This window comes from Gavia stellata, chromosome 16 (genome assembly GCF_030936135.1).
Source record: "Gavia stellata isolate bGavSte3 chromosome 16, bGavSte3.hap2, whole genome shotgun sequence".
Classification (NCBI taxonomy): Eukaryota; Metazoa; Chordata; class Aves; order Gaviiformes; family Gaviidae; genus Gavia; species Gavia stellata.
In genome coordinates, this window is record NC_082609.1 from 12004275 (window position 1) to 12023264 (window position 18990).

The following is an 18990-nucleotide window of genomic DNA, read 5'->3' on the forward strand; positions in this document are numbered from 1 at the left end:
AAAGCCCTGCCAGCCCAATGGCTTTCGGCATCTTCCCGACAGGAGCCGTTGTCCAGCCTATGGTCCCTTCGCAAATGGAAAAGCAGTAGGAAGGGGTAAGGCTGCACTTGTTGGCACCCTACCGAGGGTGCCCCCCAACTTGGGCACTCACCCTGCCTTCTTGGAAGCTCTTTGGGAACAAGGGAGCGATTCTGTCACACACTCAATGAGCCAAATACAGTACTTGTGTCAGCAAAATGAAGCACTACCAGTTCTGTGGCTCAGTCTGGGAGGTTTAGATTGGATATTAGGAAAAAATTCTTCACTGAAAGGGTTGTCAGACACTGGAACAGGCTGCCCAGGGAGGTGGTTGTGTCACCATCCCTGGAGGTATTTAAAAGACGTGCGGATGAGGTGCTTAGGGACATGGTTTAGTGGTGGACTTAGCAGTGTTAGGTTAATGGTTGGACTTGGTGATCGTAAAGGTCTTTTCCAACCTAAACAATTCTATGATTCTATGAAAGCAGAAATAGCCCTCATTTAGTATGGAGGCAACAGAAATAGCATTGTCCCCTCTGAGGAAAGCCGGGAGCAGTGAGGTCTCTGAGACAGAGAAAGGAGAGACACTTCTGAGATTAAAAGGCCATTCAGCAAAGTGAGAGCAAGGACACAATGCCACAGGGAAAGGGTATGCAGCCCTTCCACCCTCTGCATGAAGTGCCAGCAGCCAGAGTGGATGGGGGACCCAGGTCCAGCCCCCTCCGCAGATACGGTGGGGGCTGGATTTGGCCGCCAGGCAGCTCTGGCTTAACTCGTCCTGTCCCCCATTCCTTTCCAAAGCAAAAGGGATTTACTGGAGCAAGAGATGCACAGAGACAAGGCAGCATTGTTCCCCCAACCCACCCCGTAACTCTCCCGGGAGCACATCAACACCTCGCAATGTGCCACGCAAAGAACTTTGTTATTGGATTGGGTTGCAGATGTGTTGCTTATTGCCAGCTCAGGTGAGTCAGCCTGATCACAGGCTGATGTGCCACCAGAGAAAACCGTAGGTGGGAGAGAGAGGAATCAGTCAGAGACCGGGGTGCGTGAATTCCCATGGCTAAAAATGAACCTTGGGGCTTCTGGATATGAGGCCAGACTGGGATGGTCAGGGCTTCTTTATCAGCTCAAACCAGGGCTGGGACAAACTGCCCCATTACCCTCCCAGGACAACCCTGGCCTGAGGCACCACCGTTTTCATTCTGTACGCAGACAGAGGTATCTTCAACTCCACATTTCCAGGGTAGAAAATATGGGACAGAGAAGGAAGTGAGTGCCTGGGGGAGTGGAAAACACTCCTTCATTTCTGCCAGGCTCAAGTTAGAAGGAAAACTGTAATTTTTTTCAGCAGCAAAACAATGTGGCTGCAGAGCTGCGGCTGCAGCTCTTACACTTGCAATTAGACTAGAAAGGGCAATGGGGCTTGGTCAACAAGAAACCCATAGAAGCGCTAGGTTTAAAGCTCTTCTGGAGAGAGAAATGTAGCCCTGAATCTGCAAGTAGCCAAATACAGAAGGGAAGAAAGCAGCACTGTGGAAGGACAGGTCATCCACACTCATCCTCCTGATGGGATAAGCAACACTGCAGGCAAGATTAGGCTTGTCAGGCAGGAATGTCAGCACGGAAAAACCCCAGACTCTGCTTGACCTGAAGCCCCCCCAAACAGCCCACCGTGCGGGATGAATTGAAAATACCTGGAAGACAGGCAGATGGGGTGACAAACAAGGCAGGGAGCCCCTGAGCACCAGACACGCCTTGCAACTGGTTGTGATGAGGAGCTGAACTCCCACATTCTGGATTGCACTTGATAATATCAGCACCTACTGAAGGACCCACCTCCTGGCTGCTGCCCACCAGCCCGGGGAAGCTCTGTGGGTCGTGGGAACGGTTGGTCCCCTATTAGTCCAACAGGCAGGGCAGTCTGTACGGGAAGGAAAGCAAAGCATCCTCTTTCCAGGGCTTTTGGGGTCATTTTGGTCCTCTGTGCCTCGAATAGTATTCATCAGCTATCAAAGCAAAACACCTCTTGTTGTTTGGTTGCAATACTGCAAGGGAGAAGCCTGCATAGCGTCCTGGATCAGCACAGAGAGGACCTGTTATAGACGTACGTGTGTGTGTGTGTGTGTGTGTGTATTTTTCCACAGTTTTTTTTTCCCACCAGGAGGATGTTGAAGTTAACACTTGTCGTTGTAGAGCAGGGAAGGACCAAGGGACAGTCCCGTGGCATGCACGGGGCGGGGGGCAAGGCACAGCCCTTAACTGGAGCACAACGCCTGTGCCTGCATGTGCACGCAGAGCTACAGGGACCCTGTTCTCAGCCATGTTCTCTATGGCTCTGCTACACACTTGGACTAAGCAATGTGACCTACAACATCTGACTGTGAGTCTGAGCTTCAGGGAAAGGCAAATCCTTTTGTGTGGCCAGATTTCCTTCGTTGGTACCATTCCACGCTTCACTTCTCTCCCTGGCTACTGCCATATTTCTTTTTAATTCCCTGTACAGGTGGCAAAAATGTCTGTCAAGGTCCATCTCCCCAGCATGGAGAACCGTAGTAGCCATCGTACGCCACAAAGCTTGGCCAGCGCAGCTTCGGCTGCATGGCTGGGCTGCCGGTGCGGCCACGGGAGCACAGTGCTCGGGGCGGGGGGACGGGGGACCTGGGGAGGAGGGTGGGTGGGAGCACACAGGTGGGGAGGGGAGGCCAAGCTGCTTCCTCCATGCTGCCACCAACGGGCACCAGCTGGGATGCGTGGGATCTCAATTACTATCTTGTTTTTTAAAGCCAGCCTCATGGAAAACTATAAATTAATCTGCTAATTAAATACTCAGGTGAGAGACCAGGGAACCTCCAGCCGTGCAAGCAGAGGAGTGGCTATGGCTTCTTTCGTAGGTAATTGGAAGGGATCCAGCCCTCCCAGCATGGCCCTCCAGTCAGGACCTTGCAAAACCACCAGCCACTGCTGTTCTTCTCGCAAACTTCAAACAAAGTCCCTTCTTTAAAGCTGTTGGTCTCCTCGTCGCCTTCAAAATCTGCCACTGCCACATAGAGAGCTTCCCTGGCCATGTCCGGACTGGAGATGGGGGCTGAGGTCCTCTCCTTGGCCTCCCCTCTCTCCACTGGCTTGGATATGACCTTTGAGCTTACACTGCTTTTCACTTTGGCTTCGTCTTGGACGGAGGCAGAGAGGAACGGCTTGGCTTTCGGAGGAACCAGCATGGGCCTCCCTGGCACCGGGGATGACCTGATTTCAGGCGCTTCCCGTGCCGGGGCCCTGAGGTCCGCCACAGGCCCGGAGGCAGGACCCCCCATTTTCTTCGGGGGGGGTGGTCTGCGGGGTGGCACGACGGGGCGCTGTGGTGGGGGATCCTTGGTACCTGGAGTGTTTGCTGGGCCCAGGGGAGATTTGGGCAGCGCCTCTTTCGCGGTGTGGCTGTCCAGCTTGGGCAGGGGCTTGTTCTCCATGCTCGGTCGCTCCTGATACCTTCCAGAAGCCTCTGAAGAGACCATGGCACTACTGAAGGAGCTTTCGCCGGCAGTGGTGTCCTGCTCGGAGGGTTTCTCCAGGCACTTTGCAGGTCTAAGCTTGCTCCGCAGGCTGCAAATGTCCAGTTTATCATCAGCTGGAGGTGGGTCAGTCCGGGGGGCAGCAGCGGGTTTTGGCCTGATCTGAGGTCTTGACTTCAAGAACGGATTCTGGGCGACGGGTTCAGGCTTGTCCTCCATGGGCTCAGCTTTTGGCTTGGTTGGCTTGACAATGGGCCGGAGGTTTGGCTTCTTCACTTCCTTGGCTGACACCTTGTGTCCACATTCCAATCCCATTTCGTTTTTCAGCTGGAAGAGTTTGCCCTTTTCTGGTTTCAGCTCAGGCTTCTTGCTGTCCTTTGGGGCCGATGACTGCTTGGGTGGGATCATGGGCAAAATCATGCCTGGCGGCTTGGGGGGAGGCCTCTGCCTCTCCAGTAACTCGCCTTCTGATTTAATGATGGACTCCTTCCTGGGCGGCAGGCTGGGCTTCTCCTCTGTGTCACGATCCGAGATCTCCTCGTAGCCACCGGCAAAGGCTACATCCCCGCTCTCGAGAGCTTCCTTCCCCTTCCAGTCTCTGGCCCACTTCCCACCACAGTCTGTACCGTTAGGAGGAGCCTCTGGCAGGGGACGGCACGGTCCCGTTGCTTCCTCACCGGTGCTGCTGTCAGCCGTGGTGTCGCCGAGCCGGAGCTGGGCCATCTCGTTGGGTAGTGGAGCCAGAAAGTTCGGCCTGGACGCGTTGCTGGTTTTCTTGTACTTATCGATGAATGTGGCGGGGGCCCAGCCTTCCTTCTCCTCAATCTGAATGTACCACCAGCCGCTCAGGTTCTTCTCAATAACCTGCCAAAGGGAAAGGAAACCTCAGACATCCATGCAGGAGCCCCCTCTGCACAAGAGGGGATGCTGGGTGTCTCCAAAATGATGTCAGGGTGGCACATGGCCTCAGTGCCTCCTTGTCCTGGCAACCAAAAGCCACGTAATCACAGGACTGGTATCCTAACAGTAGGGGAACCTGCTAACGACCTCTGCCAGGGAAGGGGACCTGCGTGCCATGGGACTGAGGAACGACATAGCCATGTCAAGGAGCTGCGGCTGAGCTGCCACCATCCTGCCCCGGAGGCAGGAGCGGGATGCCGGGTACTGGTGATGGCCACTGCGCGGCACTGTTGGAGCGATCAACCGGCAGCTATACTGCACGGATCAGCAACCGTCTGGCCTCTGCGTGCTCCAGAAGTGGGGCTGGGACCTGGGAGGAGCTGACTGAGGCAGCTGTAAAGGAAAAATCCTCTTAGAAGGACACAGCTTACATTTTGAAAAGCAAAATCACATCTGCAGGAGGGATTCTGCCAGCAAAAGTGGGTGTGCTAGGAAAGCAGTTCTGGAAGGGCTTTTAACTTTACACCTGGCCTAAATAAGAAAAAACCCACCATCTCTACCCCCATTTGTGATGTGGTTTTAATTTCCACTAGTTCAGACAACACAGCACCCACACACTTGTGGGACAGGAGGCCACCAAGAGCACCAGGGACTCCACAGTCTCATGAGCTTATACAGGTTTCTCTCCCACTCTAGGACAGCCTGGGATGTTAGCAGTCCACAGAGGCAATCACATGCACCACCATGCACGGTTTCCACCCAGAACGCCGTGGTGTGCAGATCTTCCCTGCCTGGAAAGGGAGCTCCTGCCTGAAACAGGTCCCAGGGCAGTGGGAGTCAGGAGCGCTGCACTGACACGAAGTTGTGAGAAGGGAAGATAACAGTCTCACCTCTACTTTCATTCCTGCCTGGAAGCTGATGCCGTCGGGGATGGTGGTCTGGAAGTCAGCGATGGTGTAATATTCCTCTTCCACTTGAGGAGGGACAGGAGGTTTAGGAAGGTTCAAACCGCGTGGCTATGACAAGTAAAAAGGAAAACCCATCAGTGTGTTTCTACAGAAGGTGCAACACAACATCCACACAGACCACCAGCCTGCAGAGACACAAGCCAGCATGGCCAGGCCAGGGAGATCAGCTGTGCCCATGCAGCACCCTCACCAACACAAACCTGCAAACCATTTCCAGGCTGAGCAGAAACTTGCTCGGTGCCAGAGCTCTTGCTGACAGCAGAGTCACCCTCCCCAGCGGGAGGGCGCCAGTCTGCAGTCTCCCGCAGGCAACCCAGCCTTGCGGGACAGCCTGGCCCAAAGTTCATTTAAAGACCACATGCAAAGAGAAGAGTCTTAAGACAGCAGGGAGGCAGCATGTGTACTCCAGCCTTCACCAAGAGCAGAGTCCACGGTACAGGGGCAATATCCCAGGCAAAGAATAACCAGTGACCAGAGCTCCTTTCGCTGCTCCCCTCCGACTCCCTTTGCCATTGCTGCTCTCCTACATCAGCTGGCACTTACTATGGTGAGATCTCGGCGAGGAGGGGGTCTCTGCCTCATCTTTGGTGACTCTGTGGAGGAAGAATTTCAGATGCTGTTGAGTTTCTGGCTTTTGGTCACATGTGTGTTCACAAAAGACAAGTGAAAGAGAAAACAAAAAGGCAAGGACCAAGCCTGCCCCATGGGCAAGGGAGCCAAAGGAGGAACCTGTCTGCCCGGTACCCTGAGCAGCATGGATGACCCAGGTTTTGAGGACATCCCACTGGAAGACAAACCAGCTTTGCACCATCAGGTGCCGCTGGGAAATGCAGCTGAGGTCACCACATGAAACTGCTTTTTCATTGCAGGCCTGACCCAGAAGACCTGGCCTGCAGAAGGGTTAAAATGCCCCAGCTTCTGAGAGGAGAGCATCTCCAGTTTGGGACGGGGAGGCTTTTGTCCCCATCACATTTGCTGATCCTCAGCAGGTCCCTGGGCAGCACTGTGCTCGTGCCCCATCTGCCTGTGCAATGTCACCTCCAGACCTTGTTGCAGACCTCACAGTGCCTGCAAGCCTCCTGCCTCCCTCACACCCTGTTACATCGCCCAAAAGCCTGCAGGAAAGGCTGTGCTGACACCCCAGCCACCACTGGCCTCCTCCCAACCAGCCACTTACTGCGTCGGATGTCAGCATTGGGCAGTGGACGACTGTCGAATCTCCCGTCCCTTTGGCCAGCAAGCCCATCCTTCTCTCGGCTCGCCACAACCTGTTGCCGGGAGATGCCATCCAGATCCAAGGCACACGAATGAGCAGAGGAGCCTGACCCCAACTTCTGCGAGAACATCTCTCCATTCCCCTTTTTGAGGTAGGAGGCCGGGGCCCAGCCTTCTTGGCCCTGGTACCTGCGGCGGCAACAACGGCAGCGTCACTGCGCAGAGCCCTTGTCCTGCACTGGGGCCACGAGCCCTTCCCGAAGGAGTGACCCACTGCACTTGAGTGGTGTTGAGCCATCGGACATCCCCAGAGCCAGAGCTCAGGACACGTGTTGACCGACAGTACTGCACGATCTGGGCAAAATGAGCTTGCCTGGTGCCATGCTCCGTGGCACATGGGCACCTGGAGAGCTCCAGCCATGACTAATGCTCCTGTTCAAACTGACCGCAGCCAGTGGGCTGAGGGCTGGGAATGGCGCGAAGCCCAATTTCCTTCTATCCTCGGCAATGGCACCAGTTCAGGAATGAAGCGCACTGGCAGGGGAAACAGAGAGGAAAACCAGAGCGCTGCTGCTAGGATTGATGTACCTGGTCTTTGGAGAAAGCACAAGCCCTCTGCCTGAGCGCTGGCAGCCTGCATCCCTTCCCTGCTCTAAAGCTGCACTGTTTAGGAGAGAAACCAGCCCCAGATCTGATTGAGAAACCACATCCGCGGAGACTCCCTGCCATGCTGGAGGGTCCAAGGCCAGCGTCAGAGACTCTCCCCGCTGGCTGGGCTGCAGCCACTACGCTCAGATGGCACCAGCTGCCGAGCTTGTAATTGCCTTTAGAGCTCTCGTGGCAGCTCTCCTCTGCTTGAAAAGTCAATGGACGTTTTTCTGGGGCTTTGCTGCTGCCAAGACCAGAGGTTCAATGTAAGGTTAAGAAAATTGCAGCGTGTGCTCCCACCTTGATCCAGTCCATCCGTTTGCTAGGCCACAGACAAGAGAAAATGAGCTTCCAGGAGAGAGCAAGTATCTGCTCAGGAAGATCTAGAGTCTTTGGCCTCAGCACCCCCTGCACACAGCAGACCTGGCCCAGACAACAGCCCTTCTCTGCAGGAGCCTCCTAACACAGCCAGAGGATCCAGCCTGCCACCAGGACACTCACTGGTTTTCCTATCAGCAGCACATGATGTAACACTAATGCTCTCACACTGGTTCCCTTTGCACCACTGGGGCATGTGAAGCCATGAAGAAGTCTACCTCCCAGCACAGGAAATCAGGGGATTTTGAAGATGTTTAACCACAGCTATGCTTGGCTGAAGCCCTGAACATCAGCTAGACTTAGTTTGTAGGGATGGTACTCTGTCCTTCCCGATAACTTAGACTTGTCTTTGGACTGTACATCCCATGTGCATCAGGTCTCTGCTTTGCACAGCCCCAGCTGCAGTGCCAGGGAAGAAGAAGAGGAAGAGGTAGGGATGGTACCTGATTTTCCACCAGCCCTCCAGGTTCTTCTGGATCACCTCCACTACAGCCCCTTTATCCAGGTTCATTTCATCCTGGTCTCTTGCGGTATATGGGTAAATAACGGTGTACTTCTCCTCTGTTGGTAAGAAAGTGCAGTTTCATGGAGATACTGTTTTACAAAAACCTGGACTCAATTTAACAACGGTTAAGTGTTTTGTATAATGAGAATTCCTGTTGTAATATAGGTGCAAACACACAGAGGCATATAACCATTCGTAAAAGAAATGCCACTGAAATGTATTTCAAAACAAACCCAGATGCATTTTGAAATTTGGTGAGCTAGTCTGGTCCAAAGAGAAGTTGTCTAAAACAGTTCCTCCACTCCCTTAGGACGAAAGACTATCTTTTATATGACAGCTGTCCTTTTACCTGCTCTTCACAGAAGCCCTTCCATGCATACATTTCAGTTCAAATCTCTTTCTCAGAGTCTTTACAGAAAGATTGTCCTCTATAGTGGGAAAGAAATGCCATAGACATCAGGGAGTAACCCCCCCTCCCCCCAGACGTGCTCTCATGCACAGCTCTCAAACCACTTTGCAACAGCAGGTCTACATGAACTTCCCTGTTCAACAGTTGGGTTCCCCAAGACATTGGTCAAAGCCATGTGGTGAGCCTGGAGAAGAGTCTGATGTCCTGTCCACTGGACCAAACAATGGTAAGCAGGGACATGGATGTTCTTCCCTTCAAGAGGAAGGGGAAATATCCTAAGAGCCGTGCAGACAACATGTCAGACAAACAGGTCCATACATCCACCCCCCTCCCTCACCTTGTCCTGTCCTCTCTGGAAGAAACCCAGGGAAGCAATTGCCTGTGCTTAAGCAGTGGCACAATAGGGTGAAGGCCATTTTGGGAAAAGTCTACCTGCAAAACCCATACCTCTGGACACTGATACATCCCCACCATGCATGTTTCCTGGCTTTGTCTTCTTGGAGGAGCACAGCCCTCAAAGGGCCTGATTTCCCACCCCCTTCATGTAAATGAGTCAAAGCAGAAAATGTCCTGTCACATCCAGCAAAACCAAGCTGGCTCTTCTCCTCCTGACCCCATCTGAGCCACCAGCCCCAGCGCCATGGCTCAGAGGAGTTACTCTTACAGGAACTAAGGCAGCAGTTGCAAGAAGTCTGCATACATGTGTTGGGGAAAAGCAGAAACTCCAGCCTCTGTATACAAAACAAGCCACAAAAAGTTAGAAGGATCAGCTGATAGAGAAAAGAGAGGTGGACATGAGTGGGCCTAATGGAAGGCTGAGGAGCATGTACAACACGCATTGAGGACTGACACAAGCAGGGTCCATCACATGCAAAGCGTACAAACATGCAGACAACAAAGCTCCAAGCACAAAACATGAGCAGCCAAACAAGTCTCTATGAAGTCCACCTTGACCCCATCCACTGGTGTACAAGTCCCCAAGAGTCCGACGGCGGCCAACGTGTCTGGGCAGAGACCAGTATCTCCATGGGACTGGGAAGAGCATGTTGGGGAAGTAGGAGAAGGATAAGAGAGGATGTAAGGAGGTGGCACTTCAGGTCCAAGAGGAGACAGGGCTGACACCAGAGAGTGGCACAGAGACTGTACTCACCTGGAGCCCTCTGGGGGCCCTCCCCGGTCTGAGCCTCCCCTCCCATCTCCATCTCCCCAAGCAAGGGGCTGAGCCAGCTACAGCACTGCTTTGAGCATACAGTGGTCAACTGGAAGGATGCTCTCCAGGGGCTCTAAGCAAAGGTTGCAACCTTGCTGTTCTCATGGGAGCTCATGCATGCTCTTTGTTTTGCGTGGATTTAGAAGACAAGGGAATTGTCCTAGGACGTGAGCTTTGCTCCTCCTCCAGCGCAGGTAAAACAGCTCCCTGGGGCCTAAAGGAGGCATTGGGATGGCAGAACTGGGTGTTCCCTGGAAGGTGGCACCTTCAGTCCCTCTGTGAGGGAGCAGAAAGGCCAGCAGTTACACTGCCGGTATCCAGCTGCCCCACTGGAGCAGAGTGCTGGGCAGGCCAGGACCATTATGGGCAGACATGACTGAACAGCACGTGTGGGTTTGTCCTTCCCCAGGCTCATGTCCTGCCAAAGTCCGGGAGAGCTAAGCAGTCCTGAGAGCAGCTCAGTGCAGTTCAGCACGAAGAAGCTGGGGCAGATGTCTCCAGCAGCTTCTTACCTTCATCAGGCTGCATTGAGAACTCGTCCTGGACACCATCCTGGGCCTCCAGGCAGGTCGCCGGCACCCAGCCTTGCTCCTCCGACGTGCTCACAAACCACCAGCCTGAGAAGAAAACAGCAGGCGGCTCAGCCAAGGGCTCCCACCAGCCAAAAACTCCCTCCCTCCAAACCACGAGCCTGGGGGGGCTTTGCCCCCTCCTTGCTGCCTACACAGGAGGCTGGGGTGACCCCAAAGCAACAGAGCCAAGCGCTATCCAAAAGGGAGGACAGCAGCACAGGAGATCTGCAACTGAATCATATCTAAATGTATAGTTCCCTCCCCACAAAAAACGGGAGAGGCTCTGAGAACTGAATGGCTCCAGCCACCGTGTTTGCTTTCCTTTTTTTTTCCCTTCATGGTTCATTTTCCCCCAGTCTGGGTCAGCGAGCCCAGGCTAATTAGCAGAGATTAATACACTGTCTGCGAATCGACAGCAGACTCCTGCTGTGCTCTCACCTTCTTTACATTTGTGGAAACAGCAAATTTTAAAAGCTAAGAGCAAATGAAGGATTAAAACATGAGCTCTCCCAGCAGAAACCTAGCCAGCTCCATAGCGGCCACAAGCAATTCTGGGCCACCCTGCGTGTCCAATCAAAATAAACGCATGCTCCTCAGTTATTAAAAGCACAAGCTATTTGTGTCTTTAGGGGGAAAAAAATAAAGACCAAGCATTATCCTCAGAACCTCACCAGTGAGTCATTTAGAAAGACTAGATTGTCGGGGAGGGAATCAGCAGCTACCTGCATGGAAGGGAAAACCAGGGCTGACATTTGATGAATAAATTATTTGCCATGCCTTTTGAATTGGCTGTGCTAATAGGTTTCACTTGCTTCAGGGTTGCTTTTATTTTCCTCATTCTCAAACATAGCTGCTGGTGCAACTAATTCTCTGGAGACTGGCTTTCCAGAATTTTAAAATCTATTTTCACGATTTATCTTTAAACCCCCCGTAAGCAACTTCTGTTAACTTCAGGGAATGAATTCCCCTTTTCAACAAACTCCAGAAGCTGAGGCCACGACATGACTCGATCCCTTTGCAGAGGTTAAGACCAAGTTTAAGTTTTGAAGCAAGCGAATAGCTCGGCTGCTTGCCCCGCTCCACGGATGGGTGCTTCATTGTGTTGGGAGGCAGGAACTGCGAATGCACAATGGGGGCTTTCATAGACACCATGAGAGTGTCCCCCTCTGTCAATAAAACAAGCCTGCCAACTCCGGGAACGGCTTTTGTCCTCAGGACCCATTGGCCAAGTTTTTCAGCACGAAGAAGCATAAAGTTGAGACTGTAAAAGATGGACGGCGCCTGGCGCTAAGCACACGGGTAACCAGACCCTTCCTTTAGAGACAGCCCTGAAGTCTTGTCCATGCTCACAGACAGCCTGCAGACTGAAGCTGCTTCCTCCACGTCCCACCTCAGCTGACCATCCAAGGACATTCCTGTGAGGTGCCTGGTGGCTGTTTTGCTTAAGGTCCTGTTAGGAAAATGCTGACAATACAGGATTGCTATTCCTGGCCCTGCTCTGTGACGCAGAGTAGACCCGAAGCCCTCTGCCAAGCCAGACTCTCTGTACCTGATTCGTTCTTCTCAATGATATCCACCAACTGGCCCACGCACAAGCTGATCTCGGAGCTCTCCTGCTTCTGGTAGTCTGCCACCACGACATACTGCTCCAGCACCAAGGGGTCGACCGACGCAGAGTCAGCTCCTGCACAGGGGGGACAAGAACTGACCCGTGTGCCAGGGTCAGCACCAGATCCCGAGAGTGTGGGCCACCGCTCCCGAGCACCTGCTGGGCTGCGAGCAGCTTCAGGACACCCTGGGGACCCCAGCGTGAAAGACGTGAGCCAGAGACTTGGGCAGAGTGAGGAGGAGAGAGAACAAACCAGCAGCCAGGTGAGATGGGGTACAGCCAGGTGAGACCTTTCACTTGCTACCCACCTTCCTGCTCACAGACAGAGCCGTCCAAGCAACCCCACCACTGCCACGACGTGCACAGCAGCCTGGTCACTGCTGTTGGAGACCAAGGGGACTTGGGGCAGTCTCCTGTGCACTGGCGTTGGCTGCCCCAATGCATGGACCAACTCAGACCCCCAACTCAATACACACAACCCGCAGTGAGCTTTGCTGGTCCTGGCTAAAGAGCTTGGACACCCAGGCAGAGGGGTGTTCGCAGGACAGAGCAACATCCCGCTTTATCATTGCCCTTAGGTATTTCAGTCAACTTCTCACAACTCGCCAGCGTGGTCTGCTCTCTATTTGCTCCACTAACTCTGCTCAGCTCCTCCCGCTGCTCCTCCTGCTGGAGAGCCCAATTTCATGGCAGAAAAGAAAAAAATAAATACCCCAAGGAGGAGCGAAGGGGCAGGATTCACCGGGAGCAAAGCCTTCCTTTAGCCAGAAAGGAGCCCGACAGCCGGAGGAGGGACGGGTGCGGTGGGGAGAGCCGGGCGCTGCGGCAGGGGCTGTGCCGGGCCCGGGCCGGCTGCAGCGGGCACTGCGGGCTACGGCCGGGGGAGGCCCGGGAGCGCCGCCGGCCCCTCCTCGCCCCGGGACCGGCAGCCGGGCACAGCTGGGCGAGGCTGGTTTGTGTTTTGCAAGCCCATTTCCATTTAGGAGACTGCTCAGCATATAGATGCGCCCCCTTCGCTTGGCGTTGCTTGCTACGGTAGCACTGCAACAGAGGTTTCCACTCGCATCTGTCTCTGCTTTAGAAACATGGCCCCAAGGTTGTCACAGAATCACAGAATCACTAAGGTTGGAAAAGACCTGTAAGATCATCAAGTCCAACAAAAAAAAAAAAAACAAAAAACCAACAACAACAAAAAAACCCAAAACACCAAAAAAAAAAAAAACCCACACACAACACACCATAAACCAACCCACCCAACATCACACAGCATCATGCCCATCAAGACACATCCCACAATGCCCTATACACGGAGCAAAGCCAGCCTTTTCCCACACGTGCACAGAGGCTTGATGTGCGCAGGGAGACCACGAAGTGACCCAGGGCTTTGCAGGCTCACGTGAGCAGACACCGCGTGTTGTCAGTGCAGAGCCCAGCCTATTCAGCCCCACCGAGCCGGGCGTTCGCTCGGGCTCAGCCTCCCGCTAAACCAGCCGCAAGGCGTTCGGTTACCCAGAGCACCAGCAGCACTTGCTCCATCTGTCTCCAAAAGCCTCCGAGAAGGAAAAAGGTGTCAGAAACTCTTGCCCACAACTCCCTGCCACCCCGAGCCCTGGCTCTGGCCTCCAACCCAACACTTTGCCTTATGGCTTCGCAGCCTGCCAGATGAGGACACTTATATTACCCCGTTCTCCCCAGGTGCGGTAAGAATGAATTAATATTTGCCAAGTGCTTTGGAAATAGGATAGTGTTAACTATTACAGCACAAGTGATACAAAAGAATCACACACCTGATCATGGGTGTTAAGTCGAATTTACAGGGGCTGTGCATGTACTCTGAGCAGGGAGCCTCAATTTTGGCTCAGAGGCAGAAATCACATCTGGCCTAGCCCTCTAGCTGCTACGGCTTGGCAGATACACAAGACAATTACCTCCCAGTCTCTGAGGGGTGTGAGAAAGAAATGACATAGACAGTGATGGTCCCTTGGGATATAAAGGCAAAATGCAGCAAAGACAAATTCAGGGTACATATCAGAGGATGTTTCTATGGGCAAGTGCACCTACACTGCAAGAGGACCCAAGGGCTCCCCCATCCCATGAGAGGTCTCAGCCTACAAAAGATCTTTCCTATGGGGGAACCTATTGCAGGGCATAGGTTTCCCCCATAGGAAACCTAGGGAGGCATACTCATCCCACAAAGGGATGAGTAGAGATGGACAAGATCTAGCAGGTCTTCAGCAATCCTAGGATGCTCTGCTCCCCCACAGAGAAGTTCTCCTGTGCCCATGGTCACAACCTCTCACACTGGTTCTGAGAAAGAAAGACCACAACAAAGATTTAAATGAACAATGTATCTTCAGGACGGTCTTATTTAAAGGAAGGGGAGGCAAACTGTGTTATTCTGCTATAAACAGCACTCTGCAGAGCTCCAGGTGAGCTGGCCAAGTGCGGAGGATGTTACCGCTAATGAAAGCTTCCTCCATGCCAAAACCCAGAGGTGGGGCACCAGACAGAATTAAAAATATAACCCTCTAAAGTGAATGGTGGATGCTAGGACTATCTGTTCTACTAGCTCAATTAAAGGTTTGTGCTTAAAGTGATCAGAGGATCTACCCAGCTCCTGAGAGAAGAATAACAGATATAGGAGGAGAGAAGTACTCTCCTTTCTGCCTCCCTCGCTATAATTACACCCATTGCTCTGAGGCTATTTGTAGTTTCAGCAGGCAATTCTGGATCCTCCAATGTACCTATTAAACCAGCAGCAGAAGTAGTAAACTGAGCTCAGAGGAAGAAGTAGGAGTTAATTTCAGGAGCGTCTTCACCTGCCATAATCGTTCTCAACCACAAAAATACACACTCAAGTTAACAACAAAACATCCTATTTATGGGCAGACTTAGTCTCTTAAAAATAGCAATGGTGTAAACCTTCCCATCTAAGATGAGAGACAGCACTACAGCTCTGCAGCTGGGGAGGGGAGGAAGCACTAGTACAATCCAGAGCCCACAGGAGACTGCGGTTTTGCAGACAGCTGTAGGCAGGAGCACAGACTGTGTATCCTGAACGCCCCACACTTGCAAGACTGACACAAACATGGCCTAGAGAAGGGATGTGCATTGAGTGAAGAGACCGCTGAAGTCCTTAGACTGGACTTGAAGAACTGGTGCTTGCCGAGGAGGCAGGAGAGCGGATGGGGAGATGCATTCAGCTCTGCAGACAGGGCCAGGCAGAAGCTGCCTCCAGGCAGTGCACATCTCAGCTACCAACCCAAGGACTGCTCAGCGCAGTGACCTTGCTCTCACATATAGTGATGGGTCAGCCCGTAAATCTTTGCAGGATTTGTTTGACAAGGAACTTGGCCATTCACCTGAAGTGTGGAGATGCATAAAACCAGGTAGGAAATCTCACAGATACAGGGTTGCTTGCAACATTTCCAGCCTTTCCAATTTCGGGCTTTGCAATAGCAGTGCCAAAAGTGACGACTTTCTTACAGGGCTTGGACACTGGTGCCTCCAGTGGGAAACAAGGAGCTCAGGACTGAAATAAAAGAGGGGGCACAGGTATTTGTTTTTGAAGCCTGCCCTTGCTGTACACTCTAGCCCCTGCCTAACGCACCTTCCAAAAATGTCATGCTTTATCCAACTTTGGACAAAGTTTCTGCCTCCTAGTCCTCTGGCCTGTGCTAATCTGTCCCATGCTCTCAGAACAGCTCCTCCTCTCCCAGACCTGATGAGTTTCTGAAGATCAGTACTGCAGAAGTGAGTTTCTTCCTGCTCTCACGTGAAATGGGCACTAGATGTTGCGCTGTACTCTTTGCAAGCCCTCTCATTTCTCCAGGGATTTTTCCAGAAGTGGAAAATAATCACATGGAACGGTTGGACTTGATGATCTTACAGGTCTTTTCCAACCTTTGTGATTCTGTGATTCTGTGACCATTCACCAGTGGAGTTTTAGAAAGGTGCCCCTATAGCTGCTGTAGCATATGACAGCTGTGCTTTCACTGTCTCTCATTAGACTGAATACTGTGGTTTGGGGTCTCTACGCCATTGTAGGCACATTACGTAGCACAGCAAAAGGGATGTGGCTATGCAAGAAAGCATCTAAAATAAAACTGGCAGGGGGATATTGGAGCTCTCTGCCAGCCTCCTTGGGCAGCTCCACCCAAAAATAAACTCTGGAGACAGTTTCAGGTTCCCCTGCACTAAGTCAGTGCTGCAACACACCCGTGACTCTCCATCTGTGCTTTCTGTTGAACTGTGAGAGGAGTGAATAGAAACGCTCAAAACAGTCTTGGGGACTGATACGATGACTACTTTTAGATGTACCTAAATCAGTGGCCAAGGCAGTCTTCAGAGTCCCAGAGTCTGGGGAATAATCCACCCCCCTGCACGCTGCAGGCTGTAGGGAGCCTGGGCCCATGCCTAAGGCTCACAGGCATGTGGGATTACAAATACTCGTAAAAAACCTCGGCAGAGGAAGCAGATTTTCTTTCCAATGCTCGCTTACACCGGGCCCTCCTTGCAACAGCAAATGTCACTTGAGTCTCTGGGTCACCACAAGAGGCTGAGGGCAGGCAGCACTTTAACCCACTTTGTATCTCAGTGTTTGCTTAAATCCTATTTCAAAACAGGGCTTGCTGTGCCAGGAGCTTGGGTGTTCTTTCCAACGCTCTCCTGAAGAGCAGCTCACCCGCTCTCTGGCAACGCTGGGAGAAAGAAGCAATTGGGAAACAATTCTCGTGATTTTTGTTTGTTAGCAGCTATTGATTGGCCCGTCCTCAGGGAGATCCCCTATTGAAAGAGCCTTTTTTGTGCCTTGCTGCATATTTGCTACCTCAAAACAGGCCTGTCTTGAGGAACCGATGAACCATCAGGGACTTTCACAAGGTAGGAGAGGGTTCAGGGTGACAGCAGCAGAACCAAACTCTGCTTCTGCTGCCAGAAAATGCAAGACAGTGAGAGGAGTGTCTGAACATGTCTGGCACGAGGCATCAGCCCTTTGTAATGTTACTGCACACAAACATCTTTCCCTGATGGCTATCGCACATATGCCAGGTGCCATGGGCAAAACCGCATCCTGCCCTGCCAGGGCAGGCTCTGGCTCAGATGTTACCCAAACTCTCCCTGTTCCCTCCCTCTCAATGGTGCCAAGAAAACAGCATCCCAAAGAGCATTTTCTCTTTGATCTCAGCAACATCCCTGTGTCATGTACAAACCCACCATACCAACAGGATGGCACAGTGAAGCTGCCCATAAACCTGCAGTAGGAAGGCAGAACGAAGCTGTGTGCACAAAGAGGAGAAAAGCTCCTGCTTCTCTAGCACCCAGCATCCTTAAATTGAATTCTGCCCTCAATGCACTGAGTTATGCAGCAGAAATTTTCTTCCTCTTCTCCTCGACCCTAAAGAGGTCGTCTTTTCTCATGCTTAACGTAAGTGGACTGGGTTCAAAGTGATCTAAACGCACACTGATCTCACAGGGAAACATAACACCTTTCCCTTACTCACCAAATGTTCCTGCTGGCTAGCACACAAGAGATGTTTTCAAGATGAGGGAGATTCTATCTTTATTTTACCTCTGTTTTATCAAAAGAGGGGAGAAGGAAAAAAATCGCAGCCTGTTTTTGTCCCTACCCACAGCCAGAGACTTCTCTCTGTCTCCAAAGCTAGCTGAAGATCCACCACTTTAGCACAAGAAAGCTAGTACAAAAACTGCAGTCTGTGCTTGCAAATGGCTGATGAGAACTATAAAATGACCATCCCAAGGTCCAGCTTTGACAGACACACCTTGCAGCAGTCAGAGTTTGAGGAGAAAATGTTGTCTGAAGGTTTTAACCACACTGGTAAACCCCTGCTAGTCAATCAGGAGACCACCCAGTTATGACCCGCCCATGAGAACAGAGCCAAACAGGAGCCACTGTTCAAGCAGACAACATTTGAGCTTTTCGTATGTATCCTACAACTAGTCTCAGGTAAGAGGCTGGGACACCATCAGTTCTTGAGGGAGGGATGCCCCGCAGATCCAATAGAAAAGAAAGGAAAGTGGAATTAAGCCTTTGAGTCTCCCCTGTACCTTTCTCTCTCCTCCAAGAGGAACCCCCTCATCTACAGGTGAATTTGCTTACGCAGCTTATGGCAGTGCCAAGTCTCAGGCCAAAAACCTTTCCACAACCTATTTCAGCAGAATCTCCATCCAGCCAAGACTCAGACCTTCCTTCCCAAAGACCCTGGTGCTATTTTCATACTTTCTGTGGCTCCAAATAGCTGAAAGATGCCCTCCCTAACCCACAGACTGAAGGCTCTTCCCCTCTTCTCTCCTTCTGCTCTTTCTGGAAAGCTCAGATAACGGCTAAAACACACCAACTAGGGGGTCTTTCAGAGGTGTTCCCCTCTCTTGAGGAGCAGGGGTAGAGCATCCCAGACCCAACAGTCCACCCAAAAGGTCCCAGCTGGTGCAATCAAGAAGCAAAACATACCGCTGCACTGGAAGACTTTCGTCCTCACGCTGACCACCATGCAGCTCAGACCCTCCTCCAGACTTGGGAAATTTTGCATCTCCATCCTCCTGGCTGCAGACCAAGCCCTGCCCTTCACCCAAGACCTGCGACACAGCCCCTGCGTGCGGAGCTGTACTGACAGCCAAGCACCAGTCCCAGCCCGCCATACCTCCTCTCCACTACTGCCCTGTGTCCACCAGCCACCACAGAAAGCTATGGGGGACGTGACAGCTTCTTGCAAGGGGCTTGCCCACCCAGCCCGAGCAGGTGTCCCCCCGGCCAAAGGCAAAGCGAGAGCAAGGGCCAGGTAGCAAGCGGCTGTTACTACCTCTCTGCAGGAAAGAGGCCGTTCTCTGGATAAACCCTGATGGAGGAACAAAACGACGGGAGACGAGGCATGAGGCGGGGACGGAAACGAACAGGGGGGTGGCAGCAATGGTGGGAATGACTCGACTATTAAGTGAACGGGGAGGCCAGTGCAGCATGGAGAGCTGCGGGCATCTGTCCCACCTTTGGGGGTGTCACAGGAGGCACAGGGGGATGTGGGATGGGGACTTGG

At 52.5% G+C, this 18990-nt stretch overlaps 1 protein-coding gene across 1 annotated transcript in view; it reads right to left on the minus strand.

Annotated features, from left to right (window-relative positions):
- Positions 1 to 2734: 2734 nt before the first annotated feature.
- The window catches only part of SH3PXD2B (SH3 and PX domains 2B), a 76389-nt gene continuing 60133 nt past the window's right edge, over positions 2735 to 18990 (minus strand). Inside the window, exons 7-15 of the mRNA XM_059825252.1 lie at positions 18760 to 18795; positions 11882 to 12016; positions 10273 to 10377; positions 9499 to 9582; positions 8080 to 8197; positions 6573 to 6799; positions 5939 to 5988; positions 5318 to 5443; positions 2735 to 4391 (exon numbers count right to left, since the gene is read on the minus strand). Coding sequence (XP_059681235.1) covers positions 2895 to 4391; positions 5318 to 5443; positions 5939 to 5988; positions 6573 to 6799; positions 8080 to 8197; positions 9499 to 9582; positions 10273 to 10377; positions 11882 to 12016; positions 18760 to 18795 — 2378 coding nt within the window. The 3' untranslated portion in view covers positions 2735 to 2894. The remainder of the gene's footprint in view (positions 4392 to 5317; positions 5444 to 5938; positions 5989 to 6572; positions 6800 to 8079; positions 8198 to 9498; positions 9583 to 10272; positions 10378 to 11881; positions 12017 to 18759; positions 18796 to 18990) is intronic.